The 19855-nt window shown below is 44.3% G+C and overlaps 1 protein-coding gene across 16 annotated transcripts in view; it reads left to right on the forward strand.

Moving 5' to 3' along the window:
- rab3gap1 (RAB3 GTPase activating protein subunit 1) overlaps nucleotides 1–19855 on the forward strand; it is a 247591-nt gene that overhangs the window by 136465 nt on the left and 91271 nt on the right. For 15 of the 16 annotated variants that reach the window (XR_009715772.1, XM_061287379.1, XM_061287381.1 and 12 more), the window contains 3 exons: nucleotides 6163–6335; nucleotides 10779–10871; nucleotides 13841–14013. Coding sequence is in view for 15 of the 16 variants with exons in the window: in XM_061287379.1 (XP_061143363.1) it covers nucleotides 6163–6335; nucleotides 10779–10871; nucleotides 13841–14013 (439 nt within the window). In the remaining variant the exon portion in view is untranslated. The remainder of the gene's footprint in view (nucleotides 1–6162; nucleotides 6336–10778; nucleotides 10872–13840; nucleotides 14014–19855) is intronic. The other variant, XM_061287389.1, reaches the window with a different exon arrangement.

A 19855-nucleotide genomic window follows, 5' to 3' on the forward strand; every position in this document is an offset into this window, starting at 1 on the left:
GGACCATTGTTGATGTTCAGATTTTGGAGGACTGATGGCATTTCATCTTCCTCAGCTGCGTCTGCTGATTCTCCCAACAAGCCTTTGGAAGTGACTGGTCCAGGTTCTCACCCGCTCCTCTGGGCTGTGTCCCTCCACCTGTCTCTCCTTGGTCCTCTTACGCTCCGTCATTTCATTGATGACCCTCCATGACCGCTCCATCCTGCTGTTAACCCTGCACCGTCCGCACCCGCCGAACTCTCTCTATCAGGTCTTCCTCTTTGATGGTATCAAGTTCTGAAAAGAAACTGATCTTGGGACTTGGTTTGGGGACCCTGAGGCTCAGGCAAACTCTCATGGGGACCACACGGTGGTCTGAGCCAACAGAATTGAAAGTGCTGTATGCCTCAGCATTCATGATGTAGTTCCTCCACTTCTTTGTCACTCGGATGTAATGCGGTAAACCTTACGTGCCCTTGGGCCCAGCATTAACCCGACACCTCCTGTTGTGGCCTGGGCCTCGTTCCTCCACATAGATCCAGAGATGAACGTGCATCTCCTGACTCTGACTCTTTTGGGGACCCCCAAGACCCCCACTCTATGTTCAGCACAGTGTGCAAGTTCTATCAAACTCGCCGCTACTCCCGTTGAAGGTTCCCTTAGCAAATTGTCTCAGATAGCGCATGAGTGCATTTGACGTGGTGCTGTGATTGGACAGGACCCTCCCTGGGACAATCCCGGGGGGGAGGGGGATGCTGTGATCAGACAGGACCCTCCATGGGACAATCCCAGGGTTTGAGCTCCTGTCGTGCTGTCCTCCAGAAGGAGGATCAGCACCACCGCCCGCCGCGATGTTCCTGCGGACCCCCGCCACTGGAAGTATAGGATTTGGGATGATTTTGTTCTCCATAGTTGGCTTTACTATGCTGATAGCAAACTGTGGGTCACAACTCCTCACAGTACCGGTGTTAGTTCAGAGTTAGACAGGTTGCCATCCAAGGCTATAAACCCCATCTGCCCGTGCATTTTGACCCTTAGCTGGGACAGTGGTCGGTAGACGGCAGGCAAGCCGTGTCCACACCCCAGTTTGCCTGCATGTATGCCTCTATATATATGCTCACTACTGCTCCGAGATCCCCTACAGATTGGCCTGAGACCTTACGGAACTCAGTATTCGTGTATGGCCACGTGGAGGCATTGCAGGAGTCTTGGTGGTGGAGAGGCTGTGTACCGGGAGCAGGAGGCTTAGGCACTCGGCTCCTGTTTTCACCCCCGCTAGGAGGGCTAGCCGGTGGCAGTGGCTGAAAGCAGAGAACACAAAGCAGGAGCAACATGCAACACGCACTACAATAAGCATTTCTACATACTGATGCATCACACGCACCCTGTGCACAAGTCATCATCATCATCATCATCGGCGGTCACTCGGAACGAGTATGACGGTCTTCTTTTCAGGGTCGTCTACTTGTGGGTCCGCAGGTGGGCGTAGAGGCCGATCCGGGATCCACATATTTTTGTGCAGTGTGGGCAGGGGAAAGTGGTGGTGGGTTGTGGTCGTGCTGGAGCCAGTTTTTGTCTTTCCTTTCGGAGTTGTCGTTTGGTTTCTGCGACACGGCGGAGTTCCTTTTCGTGATGTGCTGCACCTTCTTGCACCGCTGCTCTCCAGCAGTTCCTGTTCAAGGCGATGCGCTCCCAGTCCCGAGATGTTATTTGGAATTTCTTGAGATTGGTCTTGAGGTTGTCCTTAAAACGTTTCTTTTGCCCGCCCGGGGCTCGCGGACCTCTCTCCAGCTGGGAGTATAACATCTGTTTGGGGAGGCGGGTGTCAGCCATGCGGATGAGATGTCCTGTCCATCGGAGTTGGTGCTGCATTATTAAGGTGGTGATGCTCGGTATCCTGGCTTCCTCCAGAACGCTGATGTTTGTGCGTCTGTCCTCCCATTTGATCCGGAGTATTTTCCTCAAGGTTCTCTGGTGGTGTTGTTCAAGAGCTCTTAGGTGCCTGCTGTAGGTTGTCCATGACTCTGCCCCGTAAAGTAAGGTGGGGAGAACCACAGCTTTGTAAACCAGGAGCTTGGTGTCAACCCGGAGGTCTCGGTCTTCGAAGACTCTTTTCCGGAGTCTGGCATACGCTCCACTGGCACAGCTCAGGCGATGGTTGACCTCGGAGTCAATGTCCGCTTTGGAGGAGAGAAAACAGCCGAGGTAGGGGAAATGGTGAACATATTCAAGTGCAGTGTTGTCCACATTTATGATGGGCGGAGTAGATGGCTGGTTGGGTGGGGGTTGATGTAGCACCTGGGTCTTCTTGATGTTCACGGTCAGACCCAGGGCTCTGTATGCCTTAGCAAAGGAGTTCAGGATGCCCTGGAGGTCTTCTGCAGAGTGTGCTGCTATGGCATTATCGTCTGCATACTGGAGCTCCACGACCGTGGTGGTTCTGATCTTGGTTTTGGCTTTGAACCTGTTAAGGTTGAAGAGCCTGCCATCAGTCCTGTACCATATTGGGATTCCGTGTGGTAGTTCTTTGTTGATGAGGTAGAGTATGGCGGCAATGAAGACAGAGAACAGGGTGGGTGCAATAATGCATCCCTGTTTGACCCCTGTCTCTACAGTGAAAGGCTCAGTCAAGGAGCTGTTATTGAGCACTGTAGCTGTCATTCCGTCATGTAATAAACGCAGTATTCTGACGTATTTGTCCGGGCAACCATACCTCAGAAGGATGCTCCATAGGGCCTGGCGATCCACCGTGTCAAAGGCTTTTGTAAGGTCTATGAAAGCCATGAACAAAGGCTGTTTATGCTCACGGCATTTCTCCTGGAGTTGGCGTGCTGTAAAAATCATGTCTGCAGTGCCTCTAGATGGGCGAAAACCGCACTGCGATTCTGGGAGAATTTCCTCAGACAGTGGCAGTAGGCGATTGGCAAGAACACGAGCAAGTACTTTGCCAACTGTTGAAAGGAGCGAGATGCCCCTATAGTTTCCGCAATCCGCTTTGTCCCCTTTCTTGAAAATGGTCACTATCAGAGCATCCCTGTGCTCCGAGGGGAGTACTTCTTTTTCCCAGACCTTCAGAAAGAGGGAATGGAGGTGGCGCTGGAGCTCTAGTCCACCTTCCTTTAGGACCTCAGCTGGGATCCCATCTGGCCCAGAGGCCTTGTTGTTCTTCAGGCTCCTGATGGCATCTTGGACCTCTACTAAAGTCGGAGGTTCACCCATGTCTTCCCTGATGGGACTCTGAGGGATGTGACTGAGGAAATCTGACTGAGTTGTGCTGTCACGGTTGAGGAGTTCCTGAAAGTGCTCTCTCCACCGGTTGTTTATGGACTCATTGTCCTTCAACAGCTCCTGCCCGTCTTTAGAGCGTAGGGGGTTTTGGCCGCGATGGCTTGGGCCGTAGACAGCCTTAGTAGCGCTGAAAAAGCCTCTGGTGTCACCAGAGTCTGCCAAACTCTGGATTTCCAGTGCCCTTTCTGTCCACCAGGAGTTTTTAATCTGTCTCACCCGGCTCTGGACGTCAGCCTTGGCTTTGGAGTGGGCCTGTCTCTTTGCTGTGCAGGTGATGTCATTTTGCCAGACACGAAAGGTTTCCCTTTTCTTGGAGATGAGCTGTTCTATCTCTGTGTCGTTCTCATCAAACCAGTCCTGATGCTTTCTGGCCTTGTACCCGAGGGTGGCACGGCAGGTGTCGAGGATGGAAGACTTGAGCAGGCTCCAGTGTTCTTCGATGTCCTCAGGGTATTCCTGAATGAGGCTTTCTCCAAGAGAGGCCTGAAACAGCTGCAGGGCGGCAGTGTTGTTCAGGGCCTCGAGGTTTAGTCTCTGCCGGCTCAGCTTCTTTTGGAGTCTCCTCTTCCTCTTGAGTCTGATGGACATCGTAGATCGTATCAGGCGGTGATCTGTCCAGCAGGCCTCTGAATCCATCATGGCTTTTGTGATGGTCACGTCGCGCTGATCCCTGGCTCTGACAATGACATAGTCAATAAGATGCCATTGTTTAGAGCGAGGGTGTCTCCATGAACCCTTGAGTTTGTTCTTCTGGCGAAAGATGGTATTCGTGATGGTAAGGTCATATTGAGCACATTTGCTAAGAAGCAAAACCCCGTTGGAGTTGATGTTTCCCATGCCTTCCTTTCCAATGGTGCCCTTCCAGAGGTGGTGGTCCCGGCCCACTCTGGCATTGAAATCTCCCAGTATAATAATCTTGTCCTCTTTGGGGATTTTTGACAATACATCATCCAGACAGGCATAGAAGGCCTCTTTTTTGTCCTCATCAGAAGCAAGGGTAGGTGCATAAGCACTAAGAACTGTTGCCGTCTGGTTGTTGACCAGCACCAGACGGAGGGTCATCAGGCGCTCACTGATTCCCACAGTTCAGAGAGCTGACTGATCAGTTGGTTCTTGATGGCAAAACCAACCCCATGGATCCTAGGCTCATCTGTGGCCTTTCCTTTCCAAAAGAAAGTGTATCCACCCTTTTCCTCCTTCAGATGACCTTCCTCTGCCCGCCGGGTTTCTGAAAGAGCAGCTATGTCAATCCGGCATCTTCTCAGTTCCCTGGCAATGATGGCGGTTCTCCTCTCCGGCCTATCACTGGTTACACTGTCCATTAGTGTGCGCACATTCCATGCTCCAAAATTCATGTTTTTGTGGTTTCGACCGCATATTGGTGATCCCTCTGAACGCGGTAATCCAGTCGGGAGGTTTGAGGCAGGCTATGTTTAGGGCACCTTTTCTAGCCCCTTCCCCATCAGGGGTGAGCAGAGTGGATCCTAAAAAGGGCTGCTCAGTCGTGGATGCAGCTACCGAAGAGCTCTATCTGCCTCGGTCCAGGAGCCCAACGATCATCTAACATCCACCGCCTGATGTGCCAGCTTGTGACTAGGGGCTTCCAGACTTCACAATCCTGCCCCCGTTGCCACTTACTGGTCGCCACAGGACTTTAATCCGGGATGTAAGGTGGATTCCCTGAAAAAGACGCCTGTGCGTGACTTTGTTTAAAGTGGGGAGACTGGTGCACAGACAGTCACCACACTGTCCTTGACAGATCGGGGTCAGAGTCCAGTGGCAAGGAGACCAAGACGACTGGTGACCCTTTTCTGCTGCAGCCTTCATCCGCCTTCCCAGCCGTTGTGACGCCACCCCTCAGGTCAGCCATCATCCTCCGCCTGGTCCACCGTTGAGGTCTTCACTATTTACCCATAGCTGGAGCTGTTTACCCACAGCCGGGACAGTGGTTGATGGGCAGTAGGGCGTGTCCACACACCGGTGGGCCTACATGCCACATCTCTGGGGCCCACTGCTGCTCCGAGATCCTGCACAACTTAGCCTGGGACCGCAAGGTGCCAGTTACCGTGTGTGGCCACGAGGAGGCGTGTGCAAGTCTTGGCAATGGAGAGGCTGTGTACCGGCTGAGGAGACTTACACACTCGGCTCCTCTTTTCACCCCCGGAAACAGAGGGCTAGCCGGTGGCGGTAGCTGAAAGCAGAAAAGTGGCAAGCAGAGGCAGCATGCAGCATGCACAAACTACAGGCACTACTACTCCAACACTACTGCACTGACGCATCACACGCCCTGTGCGCTGATGGAACACACACACTGTGCACAAGTGTGCGCACACACGCACACACACATATACACACACACATACGCACACACAAATACAAACACAGACACACACAATGATTTATTGTTTTGGTCTGTAACAAAAATATAAATGCTGATCATTATTTTTTCCAAAGTAAATGCAATTGGTTTATTTTGATACAACACAAAATAATACTTTCATGAAGGACATGACAGCGATTAGAGAATAGAAGACCATTGACAATATGAAATTCTAAGGTTTAGGACAATTTTAAATAAAGCAATTTAAATGATTGATCAACAAAAAACGTTATCAATAATTAAGTTGTCAGTCGATTAAGTTTTGCACCTCTTATATATTAATGTACGTATATTTTTAAGTTGCTGCTCAGTAGCAGACAAATTTAAGATGGTCTGACCTATTCTTAGAACACGAACATGTGGTGGCAGACTTTAACTGGAGAGGATTATTCAGTTTCCAGTCCTCATACCCACCGGCGCACCTCTTATGTAGACCCCTACCGATAATCGATTAATGCATTGGGAAGCTAAGATGACATATGTTAAAGATGACTGTCAACTGTGTTTCTTCGCAGATACTAGTGACATCAGTTCTGCTCTATCAAAGCTGACAGAGCCCACTGCATCAGTGCCGATGTCCAAACTCTCTGTGTCAAACATGGTGCATAATGCTCGAAGGCACATTAAACGGCACAGAGTTATTGATGACTGCCCACTTGGTGCAGATGTACTTAATTGCATTCTTCAGGTAAGATTTTGTTAGATTTAGTTGAAAGATGTTTATTAAGCATCAGTAATCTGAAAGTTATGATCAAGGTAATGTGATTAATACCAATGTAATAAATGCACATACAGTAAAAGTAAATATTCCAGTATTAAGCAGACTTTTAAGCATTAAGCATCCATCCCTCCGTCAACACTGCTTATCCATCCTCAACACTGCACTACACTATATAGTCATATCATACCAAATGAATTTTACTTTTAAAGTGTATAAATAATTATAAAACTAATCCCCGAATTTTTTAATAAAGTTAAACTTGAGTACCGTTTTTTTCCGTGTATAGTGCGCAAAATTTAACTAATTTATTGTCCTAAAATCTGGGGTGCGCATTATACATGGGTACAAAAACAAATGTAATTTTTTTTTTTTCTTTTTTTTTTTTTTAAGTCCCAATGATCGTCACACACGCAGGGAGGCAATGGGTCCCATTTTTATAGTCTTTGGTATGGTCTTAACTAGGCTGGATGTAATTTTTTTTGTTGGCATTGATTTCTCCGGCTGCCCGTAAACGCACCACCGCGCTCCGTGCGCGCACGGGACAGCAAACGAGCAGGTGATCGAGCAAGCCTTGTCTGATACGAGAGCATTGCGGTTGCATGGAGCGTGTTTGAAGTGAACAGCAGAGAAGAAAGGAACAAGGCAAAGTGTTGTGAAATAAAATGCACAGAACGGATGCGCAAGACACGTCAGCTATATAAAGAGCGAGAGTTGTTTTCTTCCTATTAGTTTCAATTCACAGTTTAATTAGCAGTTTCAATCAGCAAAGAACAAAATGCGTATTACAGGTAATATTTTATTTCACAACACTTTGCCTTGTTCCTTTGGTCTCTGCTGTTCATCCTAAAACACAAAGGCGCTCTTTAAGCAATGCAACAGTGAGCGCCCGGCGCGCTGCGGTTGCGCGACCGCACTAAATTAAGCTCCCTGCGCAGTGCGCTCTGAGGTCCACTTAAATTTTAGAAAGTATGTATAAGTCGCTCCGGAGTACCAGTCGCATCAGCCATAAAACGCCCAAAAAAGTGGGGGAAAAAATAAATAACACGTTAATAAAACCATCTCTGTCACTCCAATTCATTAAATCCATCGATCGGCCTTCGTCAACAATGGGTGTGCGCGCAGCTGACGGCGCTTGCACTTTAAAATATTCCACAGGCCCATATAACGATATATAAATTAGATAATAAATAATTATTATATAAGCAATAGTATTATCAAACCATCTGTGCACTCTAAATCATTAAATCCATCGATCAAATTCCTCGTCCTTTGTCAACAACGCCGCGCGTGCGCCCTGACGTCTATATTGTAGTGTTAACAAAGTTCAAGGAAAGACGTGGGTTTGGTAAACGGCTCTTTATTTAACAAAACAAACTTCCAGGGGTGTGGTGGCGTGGGCTTCCAGCCACGGAAGTGGAAGAGAGCTCCATAGAATAGGACCGGGCGTGCGTAAAAGCCATGACCGAGCCCTATCCACCGTCCCCGGACATCCACCCGGCCGAGCACCGGCCCCAGACTTCCATCCACGAAGGTGAAAGAGAGCCCCATAGAATAGGACCGGGCGTGCGTAAAAGCCATGACCGAGCCCCATCCACCGTCCCCGGACAGCCACCTGGCCGAGCGCCGGCCCCAGACTTCCATCCACGGAGGTGAAAGAGAGCTCCATAGAATAGGACCGGGCGTGCGTAAAAGCCATAATAGTTTTTCAAACCTTCTGTGTCACTCCAAATCCTTCAAACTCTTCATCCGCCGTGTCACTTAGAAGCAAAGCCGCTAATGATGCCGGTCCTTCGTCATCTTCGTCATCCCGTGATCAATCTTTGTCCTTTATGTAAACAACCGCCGCGTCGCGCTGCTGACGTCACTTGAAATTCAAATTACAGTAATCCCTTGCTACATCGCGGTTCATTTATCGCGGTTCCACTTTTTTTTCCGGCCTCTTGACCGTGAGTCCGAGTCCGAGTCCGGCTGTCCATTGTTTCTGTTAATTCATGTGACTGCTTAGTCTTTAGTCAAGGCTAATTTAGATCAAAATCTAAATAATTACAACAGTTTTGTGATGGCTTTGTCTTTATTAAACATATAAACGAATATAATAAACAGATACTTTCAAGTTTTAATAATTAATTACACCATTATAGCTCAGACATTTATCTAAACACAAATAATTAGTGACGACCCCTTATTTGGAAAGCGAAAAACCCATGTCGTACGGCGTCAGCACTATGTTGTTTTCAATAAAAACATGAAGAACTCACGTTTGCGTCAGTCAATTTTAATTTTTATAAAGGATTATTCTCATTTGATGTCTTTAAATTTATCCGCGTTCTGCCATTGAAGCGGGGTGCATTCAAAGACCAGTCGTACAGACGGAACACTCATTCACTTCACCAAAACGCAACAATATAATTACGTGAAACTCCTCTTTTTGGGTACAGGCTACAAGGAGTATATATTACAAAGGAGACTTTATACTTAATTGTGATCAACATTCATCCATTAATTTTATTTTATTACTCAGGTATTTTCAAAGCAAATTAATATTGTTGCATTTATTAATTTGCTTTAACATGACAGCACAATATAATTAAAACCTGACACGATAGCAATGTCAAACGTGTTCATTTAAGAAAAAGCCACACACGTTTTGTGATCAAATCTTTTATAACGAGAATGATTTGAGTGAATTGATTTTACAATTTTTATCCCCCCTCCCCACCATCTGTCACTTTGCTTGTCACCAAATGATTCCCGAGCGCGGCGCCGCTGCTGCTCACTGCTCCCCTCTCCCCCAGGGGATGGATCAAAATCATACGGGGATGGGTTCAATGCAGAGGACAAATTTCCCCACACTCAGATGTGTGTGTGACGATCATTGGGACTTTAACTTAACTTAAAACTTGGGACAAAAGGAGCCTTCAGAACTGAAATTTCTTCTCAATTATTCATTCAAATCAATTCACTCAAATCATTCTCGTTATGAAAGATTTGATCACAAAACGTTTCCGTCTGTACGACTGGTCTTTGAATGCACCCCGCTTCAATTTTTATTTTAATTTTTTTTGTACAAATGTATAATGCGCACCCCAGATTTTAGGACAATAAATTAGTTAAATTTTGCGCATTATACATGGAAAAAAACGGTAATCCGTTCCAAGACAAAAACCCCCCCGCCTTTTTTAAGCATTTTTTCATTTGCACATTTTTGTCCGATCGCGCAACTGCAGAGCACTGCCGACCGCGTAACTGCACCGTGCTGGTCAGATTATTGTGACAGAGCCGTCGCTGAAATTTAGAAAATATCTTTAAAGTCCTCATGTACTTTTCAAAATTTAAGTGGACCTCAGTGCGCAAGGAGCTTAATTTGGTCACGCCGGGTGCTCACTGTCTCATTGCTGTAAGAGTGTCTTTGTGTTTTAGGATTGCTTTACCGGTCCCACTTGCTTTCTTTGGAGGCATGATTAGGGGTTAATACAACCCTCAAAGTAACGAAAATACAATAACAACGAACGGAGTCAGTCGGCATCCGGGCCGCGCGGTCAGGTTTTCTCGGGTCCTCTCGGCTCATCTCGCGAGATTCGACCTCCGAATTTTTGTTCGACAACCGAAGCAAAAAAATCTCATTTTTCGTTCGAATTCCGATTTGTTTGAGAACCGGGACGTTCGAAAACCGAGGTTTGACTGTATATGTAAGTTTGGAACTTGCCCATCACTGATTACAGTATAGACAGGATGGATGGATGGATGGATGGATGGATGGATGGATGGATGGATGGATGGATGGATGGATGGATGGATGGATGGATGGATGGATGGATGGTGGGTGTTGGGTTTGGTCGTGTTTCGGACGGACGGATTTTAAAGGTGCTCGTTCTCGGGAGTTTTGAATTACTAGAATTACTATTGTTATTTTTGTAAAATGGGGGCATAACAGAACATTCATTGCTTCGAATTAAAGGTACTGTAAATTACAATGATGTGGATATGACTATAAAGCAAATTGATGGACATATGAACCATGCAAATGTTAAAGAGTCATAAAAGAATAAAACGGTCACATGAAAAGCGGTACAACACTGTGAATGCCTTGTTTGTCTTCATGGTCTTAGCCACTATGCAAAGAAGTTCATTGCATCCCAATTGTAATCTTGAAGCTTCTTATGTTGGGGCTGTCCTAAACCAGCGACCACAGGCACCCTACCTTACAAAGATCACCGATGTCAGTATCTAGCTAAATAGTGCAGATTGTGAAAATTCTGTGTACCAGTTTACTGAGTGGTTTGCCAAGTCATACAGTGCAACAGCAGCATATTAACAGATGGGACTCAAATGCACAATGTGAATGTCATAAAAAGCATCTAAGGTTGAGTATTCAGAAACTTAATCTTTTTCCCCTTTTTCCCCTTTCAGTATCTTTTTCCAGATGCTGCTGTGGATAAGACAGAAAATAAAACTCCACAAACAAATAGCTTTGGAAAGCATGCAAAAAATCAAAATACTGATGTAAGTAAATATTATTTGCTTATTCATTCTTCCAAAATAACCATTTAAATGTGATTTATTAATGTATTTTGAATACTTAATAAACATGAAACATTTATCGTACAAGATGGTATTGGAGACAATATACAGTGCCTTGCGAAGGTATTCGGTCCCCTTGAACATTTCGCCACATTTCAAGCTTCAAACATAAAGATACAAAATTTTAATTTTTTGTCAAGAATCAACAAGTGGGACACAATCGTGAAGTGGAAATTTATTGGATAATTTAAACTTTTTTAACAAAAAAAAAACTGAAAAGTGGGGCATGCAATATTATTCGGCCCCTTTACTTTCAGTGCAGCAAACTCACTCCAGAAGTTCAGTGAGGATCTTTGAATGATCCAATGTTGTCCTAAATGACTGATGATGATAAATAGAATGCTCCTGTGTGTAATCAAGTATCCGTATAAATGCACTTGCTCTTTGATAGTCTCAGGGTTCTGTTTAAAGCCTCTCTGCGCTTTGAAGACAAAGGAACACACCAGGCAGGTCCGAGATACTGTTGTGGAGAAGTTTAAAGCCGGATTTGGATACAAAAAGATTTACCAAGCTTTAAACATCTCAAGGAGCACTGTGAGAGCAATTATATTGAAATGGAAGGAGTATCAGACCACTGCAAATCTACTTTCATCTCAAACAAGGAGAAGACTGATCAGAGATGCAGCCAAGAGGCCCATGATCACTCTGGATGAACTGCAGATAACTACAGCTGAGGTGGGAGAGTCTGTCCATAGGACAACAATCAGTCGTGCACTGCACAAATCTGGCCTTTATGGAAGAGTGGCAAGAAGAAACCCATTTCTCAAAGAAATGCATAAAAAGTCTCGTTTAACGTTTGCCACAAGCCACCTGGGAGACACACCAAACATGTGGAAGAAGGTGCTCTGGTCAGGTGAAGCCAAAATCAAACTTTTTGGCCACAATGCAAAACGATATGTTTGGCGTAAAAGCAACACAGCTCATCACCCTGAACACACCATCCCCACTGTCAAACATGGTGGTGGCAGCATCATGGTTTGGGCCTGCTTTTCTTCAGCAGGGACAGGGAAGATGGCTAAAATTGATGGGAAGATGGATGGAGCCAAATACAGTACCATTCTGGAAGAAAACCTGTTGGAGTCTGCAAAAGACCTGAGACTGGGACGGAGATTAATCTTCCAACAGGACAATGATCCAAAACATAAAGCCAAATCTACAATGGAATGGTTCGCAAATCAAAGTAAAAAAAGTCAAAGTCAAAATCTGCTTTATTGTCAACGTCTTCACATGCCGAGACACACAAAGAGATCGAAATTACGTTTTCTCTATCCCACGGTGACAAGACATATTTCACGATAGACATACAAGTAAACGACGCAATATAAAAAATAAGAAGGCACAAACAATAAATAATAAGAGTAATAATAAATAATAAATAAACAGATAACACAACAAATAAGAGCCAGTGTGCATACAGACAGTAAAAGTACAAGACGCTACGCAGAACGGGGAAGCGAGTTCAGGATCCTGACAGCCTGGAGTATGAAGCTGTTTGAGAGTCTGGTGGTGCGGGAGCGCAGGCTTCTGTACCTCTTCCCAGAGGGCAGAAGCTCGAACAAAGAGTGAGCGGGGTGACTCGCATCACTCACAATCGTGGTCGCCTTGCGGGTGAGATGGGAGGTGTAAATGTCCTTCAAGGAGGGGAGCGAAGCACCAATAATCTTACCAGCCGTGTTCACTATGCGCTGCAGGGCCTTCAAGTTGTAGTCAGTGCAGCCGCCACCCCAAACAGCAATACAGCTGGAGAGGACGCTCTCAATGGTGCCGCGGTAAAATCTAGTCATGACGGCCGGAGGAGCGCTCGCTCGCCTGAGTTTCCGCAGGAAGTACAGGCGAATCTGGGCTTTCTTTGTCAGTGATGCGGTGTTGGTGGACCAGGAGAGATCCTCACTGATGTGCACCCCCAGGAACTTGGCGCTGCTCACTCTCTCCACCACAGCACCGTCGATGGTCAGCGGCAGGTGTTGGGTGTGACCCTTCCGGAAGTCCACAACAATCTCCTTGGTCTTGTCGACGTTCAGCAGGAGGTTGTTGTCCCTGCACCACGTGGTCAGTAGGTCAACCTCCAGCCTGTATTGAGTCTCGTCTCCCTTGGTTATGAGACCCACCAGAGTCGTGTCGTCAGCAAACTTCACTATACGGTTGTCGCTGTAGGTTGCAGTGCAGTCATGCGTCAGGAGGGTGAAGAGCAGCGGACTGAGCATGCAGCCTTGGGGGGCCCCCGTGCTCAGCGTGATGCTGGCGGAGATTTTGTCGCCAACACGTACAACCTGTGGCCTCTGACAGAGGAATAGACGTATCCAGGTGTTAGAATGGCCAAGTCGAAGTCCAGACCTGAATCCAATCGAGAATCTGTGGAAAGAGCTGAAGACTGCTGTTCACAAATGCTCTCCATCCAACCTCACGGAGCTCGAGCTGTTTTGCAAGGAAGAATGGCCAAGAATTCCAGTCTCTCGATGTGCAAAACTGATAGACATACCCCAAGCGACTTGCAGCTGTAATTGCAGCAAAAGGTGGCGCTACAAAGGAATAGCGCAAAGGGGCCGAATAATAATGCACGCCCCACTTTTCAGTTTTTTATTTGTTAAAAAAGTTTAAATTATCCAATAAATTTCGTTCCACTTCACGATTTTGTCCCACTTGTTGATTCTTGACAAAAAATTAAAATGTTATATCTTTATGTTTGAAGCCTGAAATGTGGCGAAATGTTAAAGTTCAAGGGGGCCGAATACTTTTGCAAGGCACTGTAACCTTTTGAATGACTAAAACCACTTAAAAAGCCAACAAAGATAAAATTAGTGGTAAGAAGGATAAAAATAATTTGGTATACTGTTTGATTATGAATATTAATACAAAGCATCATTAACAAAAGATTCCCCCCCTTCCCCCAGGATCTTTTTATTCAGTTGAAGTCAGCACCAGTTCAAAGTCTGACCCATCGGCTGGGACTATGTATGTGTCTAGTCAACTTGTACCATGGTGGGCTGGGGGCTGTGGCCTACCTCTGGCAGGAGTTTGTACTTGAGTTGAGATACCGCTGGGAAAACAGTTACCAAATGTGCGGGTGTGTATAAACCACTGGGTCATAATTTTTCTCAAATAACCTTGTTGACACCCCATGCTAAACTTCAATTTTATTTTTAGTGTAATAATTGTGTTATTATGCTGTGTGTTGCTTCACCTACTATGAGCCACTACATCCCTAATATTCTTATGGAACGCTTTGACTTGTTTATTACATTTATTACATCAAATTTGCAATATATTGCAATTGTGGTTTTTCTTTTTTTATAGTATACAAACTGTAGGCCATCACATATGTGTGTGTGTCAGGGATGAGAATTTTACGCAGATCCGTGGACTTCCGTGTTTTTTTTCATCGAAAGTATTGTTTTCGTGAATCGTGTAAATCCGTTGAGAAAATGTTTATATATGGGGGGTGTAGGGAAGCGGCCGGCCAGCTGGCCGGGCAACGTTAGCCTCGGCAACTCGCGAGCATTCGCAGTGATGTGAAAACATCCGCCTTATCGCCTTATTTTCTGCAGCATTTTGGCGCTACTTTCGTCACATCATTTCCACTTGTTAACTTAACTTACGCGGAGAACTAAGTGTTTTTACACCGCCACAATGTTATTTAGCTCGATAGATCTAGGGCCGACTTAGCATATATATATTTTTTTTTCTTCGTAATTTTCGGACTATAAGTCGCGTTTTTTTTTCATATTTTGGGTGGGGAGGCGACTTATACTCAGGAGCGACTTATATATGTTTTTTTCCACAAATATTTACTTGATCATTAACACATCACTTACAAGTATAGTTTACCACATCACATGTTATTTTTAGTATAGTTGATCACTTCACATGCTTTGATATCTTTACCTTGAACATATTCAAAACATGAAAAATAGAAAGAAAAAATCAAATGAAGTAACACTTGAAAGCGCCATATCCTCTGGTCATGTTGGAGTGACACAAATGGTTTGATACTATAGCTGTTTATGTGATAGTTATTTAAAATATAGTTTATATATCGTTGTATGGGCCTGTGGAATAAATTGAACTGCGGCGCGGCACACGGCGTTGTTGACAATTAGCATACCGTATCGTTTAGCCTGTTGTTGCTCGTTCATGTCTGTTCTTGGTGTTGGATTTTGTCGAATTGCTCCCCAAAATGCGACTTATACTCCGGAGCGACTTATATATGTGTTTTTTTTTTCCACTTTTTTGGGTATTTTATGGCTGGTGCGACTTATACTCCGGAGCAACTTATAGTCCGAAAATTACGATATATATATATATATATGTGTATATATGTATATATATATATATATGTAAATCGCGGGTATCATATCGATACAAAGATTCACGATACGATATTTGCCGATATCTTAAAGCCTGCTGTGATTCATTCACGATACATCACGATATAGTGCTCTACGATCGATATAGAACAATATCCTGATTTATAACAATTCATCACAATTCATATCTATATATCTATATCTATATCTATATCTATATATATATATAGATATATATATAGCTATATATATAGATATATAGCTATATATATAGATATATAGATATATATATCATCAGGCCCCCAGACCCTACTTGTCAATGTTTTTTCACATTTGCCATTCTCATCCCTGATATATGTATGTACATACAGGACTGTGTCAAACAATTTGAATATTGTGATAAAGTTCTTTATTTTCTGTAATGCAATTAAAAACCAAAAATGTCATACATTCTGGATTGATTACAAATCAACTGAAATATTGCAAGCCTTTTATTATTTTAATATTGCTGATTATGGCATACAGCTTAAGAAAACTCAAATATCCTATCTCAAAATATTTGAATATTTCCTCAGACCAAGTAAAAAAAAAAACATTCATAACAGCAAAACAAAATCAAACATTTGAAAATGTCCATTAATGCACTCAGTACTTGGTTGGGAATACTCTTGTACGGTTTACTGCATCAATGCTGCGTGGCATGGAGGCAATCAGCCTGTGCCATTGGTGAGGTGATATGGATGCCCAGGATGCTTCAATAGCGGCCTCATTTGCATTGTTGGGTTTGGTGTCTTCCAGCTTCTTCTTCACAATACCCTACAAATTCTCTATGGGGTTCAGGTCAGGGGAATTGTCAGGCCAATCGAGAACAGTAATGCCACGGTCAGTACACCATTTACTGGTGGTTTTGGCACTGTGGGCAGGTGCCAGATCATGCTGGAAAATGAAATCATCTCCATAGAGCTTTTCAGCAGACGGAACCATGTAGTGCTCTAAAATCTGCATTTACTCTGGACTTGATGAAACACAGTAGAGCAACACCAACAGCTGACATGGCTCCCCAAACCATCGCTGACTGTGGGAACTTCGCACTGGATTTCAAGCAACTTGTATTTTGCTCCCCTCCAGCTTTTCTCCAGACTCTGGCGCCTTGACTACAAATTGTCGAGTTACATGGTAGATAGGATGGTAAAAGATGGTGCGTGAGAGTGTATTGGATTTGGCCCAGACGAATTGGCCACACCAGGAAGGGTTGACAGCCACACCAGGAAGGGTTGACAGCCACACCAGGAAGGGTTGACAGCCACACCAGGAAGTAACCGTTGCGCATCAGACTTTGCAGGAACCCCGCTTGGGATCTCAACAGCAAACCATTGTTCTTCTTACAATAAGATTTTCTTCTCGTTTTATTGTCATTGTTCGGGAGCTTTGATTGAGGAGCGATCTCGTCGACGAGCGATCACGCCGAGGCTTCTTCCCTGTCGGGAAGTCGCCGAGCCATCAAATGTCGGAACCTTCCAGCGCTATCGGCTCCGCGGGCGGCGTTGGATTTCGCTCCAGCAACCCCAGACCCGTGGCCCCGCTGGGGTTCCTCCCGGCGCCATCAGACTCGCGGCCGCATTAGGGTCCCACTCCAGCGTTGCTGGACCCGCGGCCGTCGCCGGACTTCGTCCCAACAACGCCGGACCCGCGGCCGTCGGCGGACTGCGTGCCAGCAACGCCGGACCCGCGGCCGTCGCCGGACCTCTACCCACCTGCGCCGGACCAGGAATCATCCCCTCAGGAGCCCAGCCAACACCAGGTACCAGGAGCCCAGCTACCACCTGGCCCAGTAGGCAAACGCCATCAGCCCCACAAAGACACCCACCATCAGGCCTAGTAGGCTAACACCACCAGCCCAGGAGGAGAGCTACCATCAGGTATAGATTGATAGCCGGGATGGCAATGAAGGTGCTTCAGAAGGACATGGAGGAGCTGAAGTTATCAATGGAAGTGATGTCTTCAAATGTGGAAACTATAATGAAGCAGCAGGCGATTATTACAGAGCTGATGGGAGAGGTGAAGGTGCTCAAACAATTAAACATTGAACAAAATAAGAAAATTGTCAGCCTGGAAAATAGATTAGACAATTTGGAGCAGTACTCAAGAATGAGCAATGTCATCATCACAGGTTTAAGGATCAAACCACGGAGCTACCAGCAGGCTTTGAAAGGCCTTGCTTCAGAGGATAATCCTGAACATGAGGAGACAACAGAGGAGCAGGTAAAAACTTTCCTCCAGAGTAAAGACATCGCCATTGACATTGTTAATATTGAAGCATGCCACACTCTGCCAACTAAGAGTCTAAAAGGTAAGCCTGTCATACCATATATAATTGTCCGATTTACAAACAGGAAAAGTAAGAAATCTGCTCAAACAAGGTAGAAAACTAAAAGGCACGAACGTGTACATTAATGAACACCTCACCAAGAAAAATGGTGAAATAGCTAAGAAAGCAAGAAATCTTAAGAAAAGCGGTAAAATACAGTCCACTTGGACTGCTGGTTGTAAGGTGTTCATCAAACCTGTTGGGGCAGCAGAGAGTTCTCATGGTTTCTGCATCAGTGCCATAGAGCAACTTAAGAGGTACGAAAGAGACTAGTAACCTGTACATTATTCTGATGAACCTCAAGTTGTGGTACCTTTAGATCATGGAATGTAAAAAACCTGGTGAAATTATCAACCCACCATCAACAGTACTGACAAATGCCTTTCTTTTCCAACTGATGTGTTTAACAAACAAGCACTGATAACTGAAAATGAAGAACTTGATTTGAAAACATTTGACTTTACTGACCATAAGGGATTTGACATAGAGAACAATATTGATCCTGTGAATAACTTCTTGAGTTTGAGTTTGAGTTTATTCACGCGATATCCAAGACATACAACATGGAACAACAAACAGTAATTCCGGATGCGTGAAAAGGTCACCCCAAGCAAGCTATTTAAAGCTTTTAATAGGGGGCCTGGTTTCCCATAAGTATCAGATATTGGCCAGATATCCTTACATTTTGGACAACATACAACAATAATAAACACACAACAAGGTACAGCACACAACAACCATACGACAAGCAATAGACAACCTCAGTATTCTGGTTACTCTGGATTTGATGTAAAGTACATTTGCAATTTATAAATTAACAACTAATATATTAACAACAGGACACGGGTGTTCATGCAATTTATAACCAGCACATTAAATATACATTGATAGGAGTTGATTTTTTAGATTTGCCTTGAAGATGGATATGGATTGCAACATTTTTAGTGTTTCATCAAGCTCATTCCAAATCTGTGGCCCTCTGCACACAATACTAAAGCTTGTAGATTTTAGTTTCCGTTTTTTCCCTATGATTAGATTTCTGTTCCTGGTGGTGTGGGTGTGGCTGGGAGTACAGATTGGGATGAGTTGACAGAGTTTGTGGTTTCGTTTATGGACAGTCTGATACATGATGCAAGCATTCTGGAAATAGTTATATTCAACAAGCCTCAGAAGATTGTGTTGGTGAAAGATTGTTTTAGTGGGGGCGTTAAACTCAGACCATGTTATGGCGCGTATGACCTTTTTCTGAAGTATCTCCAGCTTTTTTAGATGGGTTGGAAATGTGTTACACCATATAATATTGCAGTATTTTAAATGAGGTTCAAATAAGGATTTGTACAAAATAAGAAGTGCAGTGAGTGGGAGATAATGTCTCAATTTGAAGAATAAACCCACATATTTAGACAGTTTGATTGTGAGGTCATCAATATGTTTTTTAAAGTTCAAGAATTCGTCAATGTGTATTCCCAGGAATTTAGTAGAGCTGACTCTTTCAATGTTTTGTCCGTTAATTTCTATGCAAATTTGGTCAATGTCCTTTTTTTTATGGGACCGGAATACAATGTAGTATGTTTTATTGACATTTAGGGAGAGTTTATTGCATTTAAACCATGTGTTTATTTTCGCTAACTCACTATTTATAATTTGTTCAAGTGTATTTGGATTTTTGTGGGAAAGAAACAAGTTTGTATCGTCAGCAAATAATACTTTATGTAGTATGGGTGAAGTATTAACAATGTCATTTATATACAAGATGAACAGGAGCGGCCCTAAGATGGATCCTTGAGGAACTCCATAATTTATGGGCTTGTATGAAGATTTATGGTTGTTAATAGAGACATATTGATGTCTTCCAAACAGATAGCTGCGGAACCAGTCTAACGCCAGGCCTCTAATACCATAGTGTTGTAATTTATGTATAAGAATATCAATCGTGATGGTGTCAAAAGCTTTAGACAAGTCCAGAAAAATCCCAATACCATATTCGCCTTTATCGATTGCTCCGTAGATTTTATCAGTCAAGTCAAGTACTGCCATATATGTAGTGTTTTCCTTTCTGAAACCATACTGGGATGGGGCAATGATGTTTAGTTTGTTTAGATAGTTGTTAAGTTTATTGTAAACTACTCTTTCCAAAACCTTGGAAAGAGTAGGCAAGATTGATATTGGTCTGTAGTTGCTAAGATCGTTTTTATCTCCTGATTTAAAGACCGGTGTGATACGTGCTATTTTTG

The sequence above is a fragment of the Syngnathus typhle genome, linkage group LG9 (genome assembly GCF_033458585.1).
Source record: "Syngnathus typhle isolate RoL2023-S1 ecotype Sweden linkage group LG9, RoL_Styp_1.0, whole genome shotgun sequence".
In the NCBI taxonomy this organism is placed as follows: Eukaryota; Metazoa; Chordata; class Actinopteri; order Syngnathiformes; family Syngnathidae; genus Syngnathus; species Syngnathus typhle.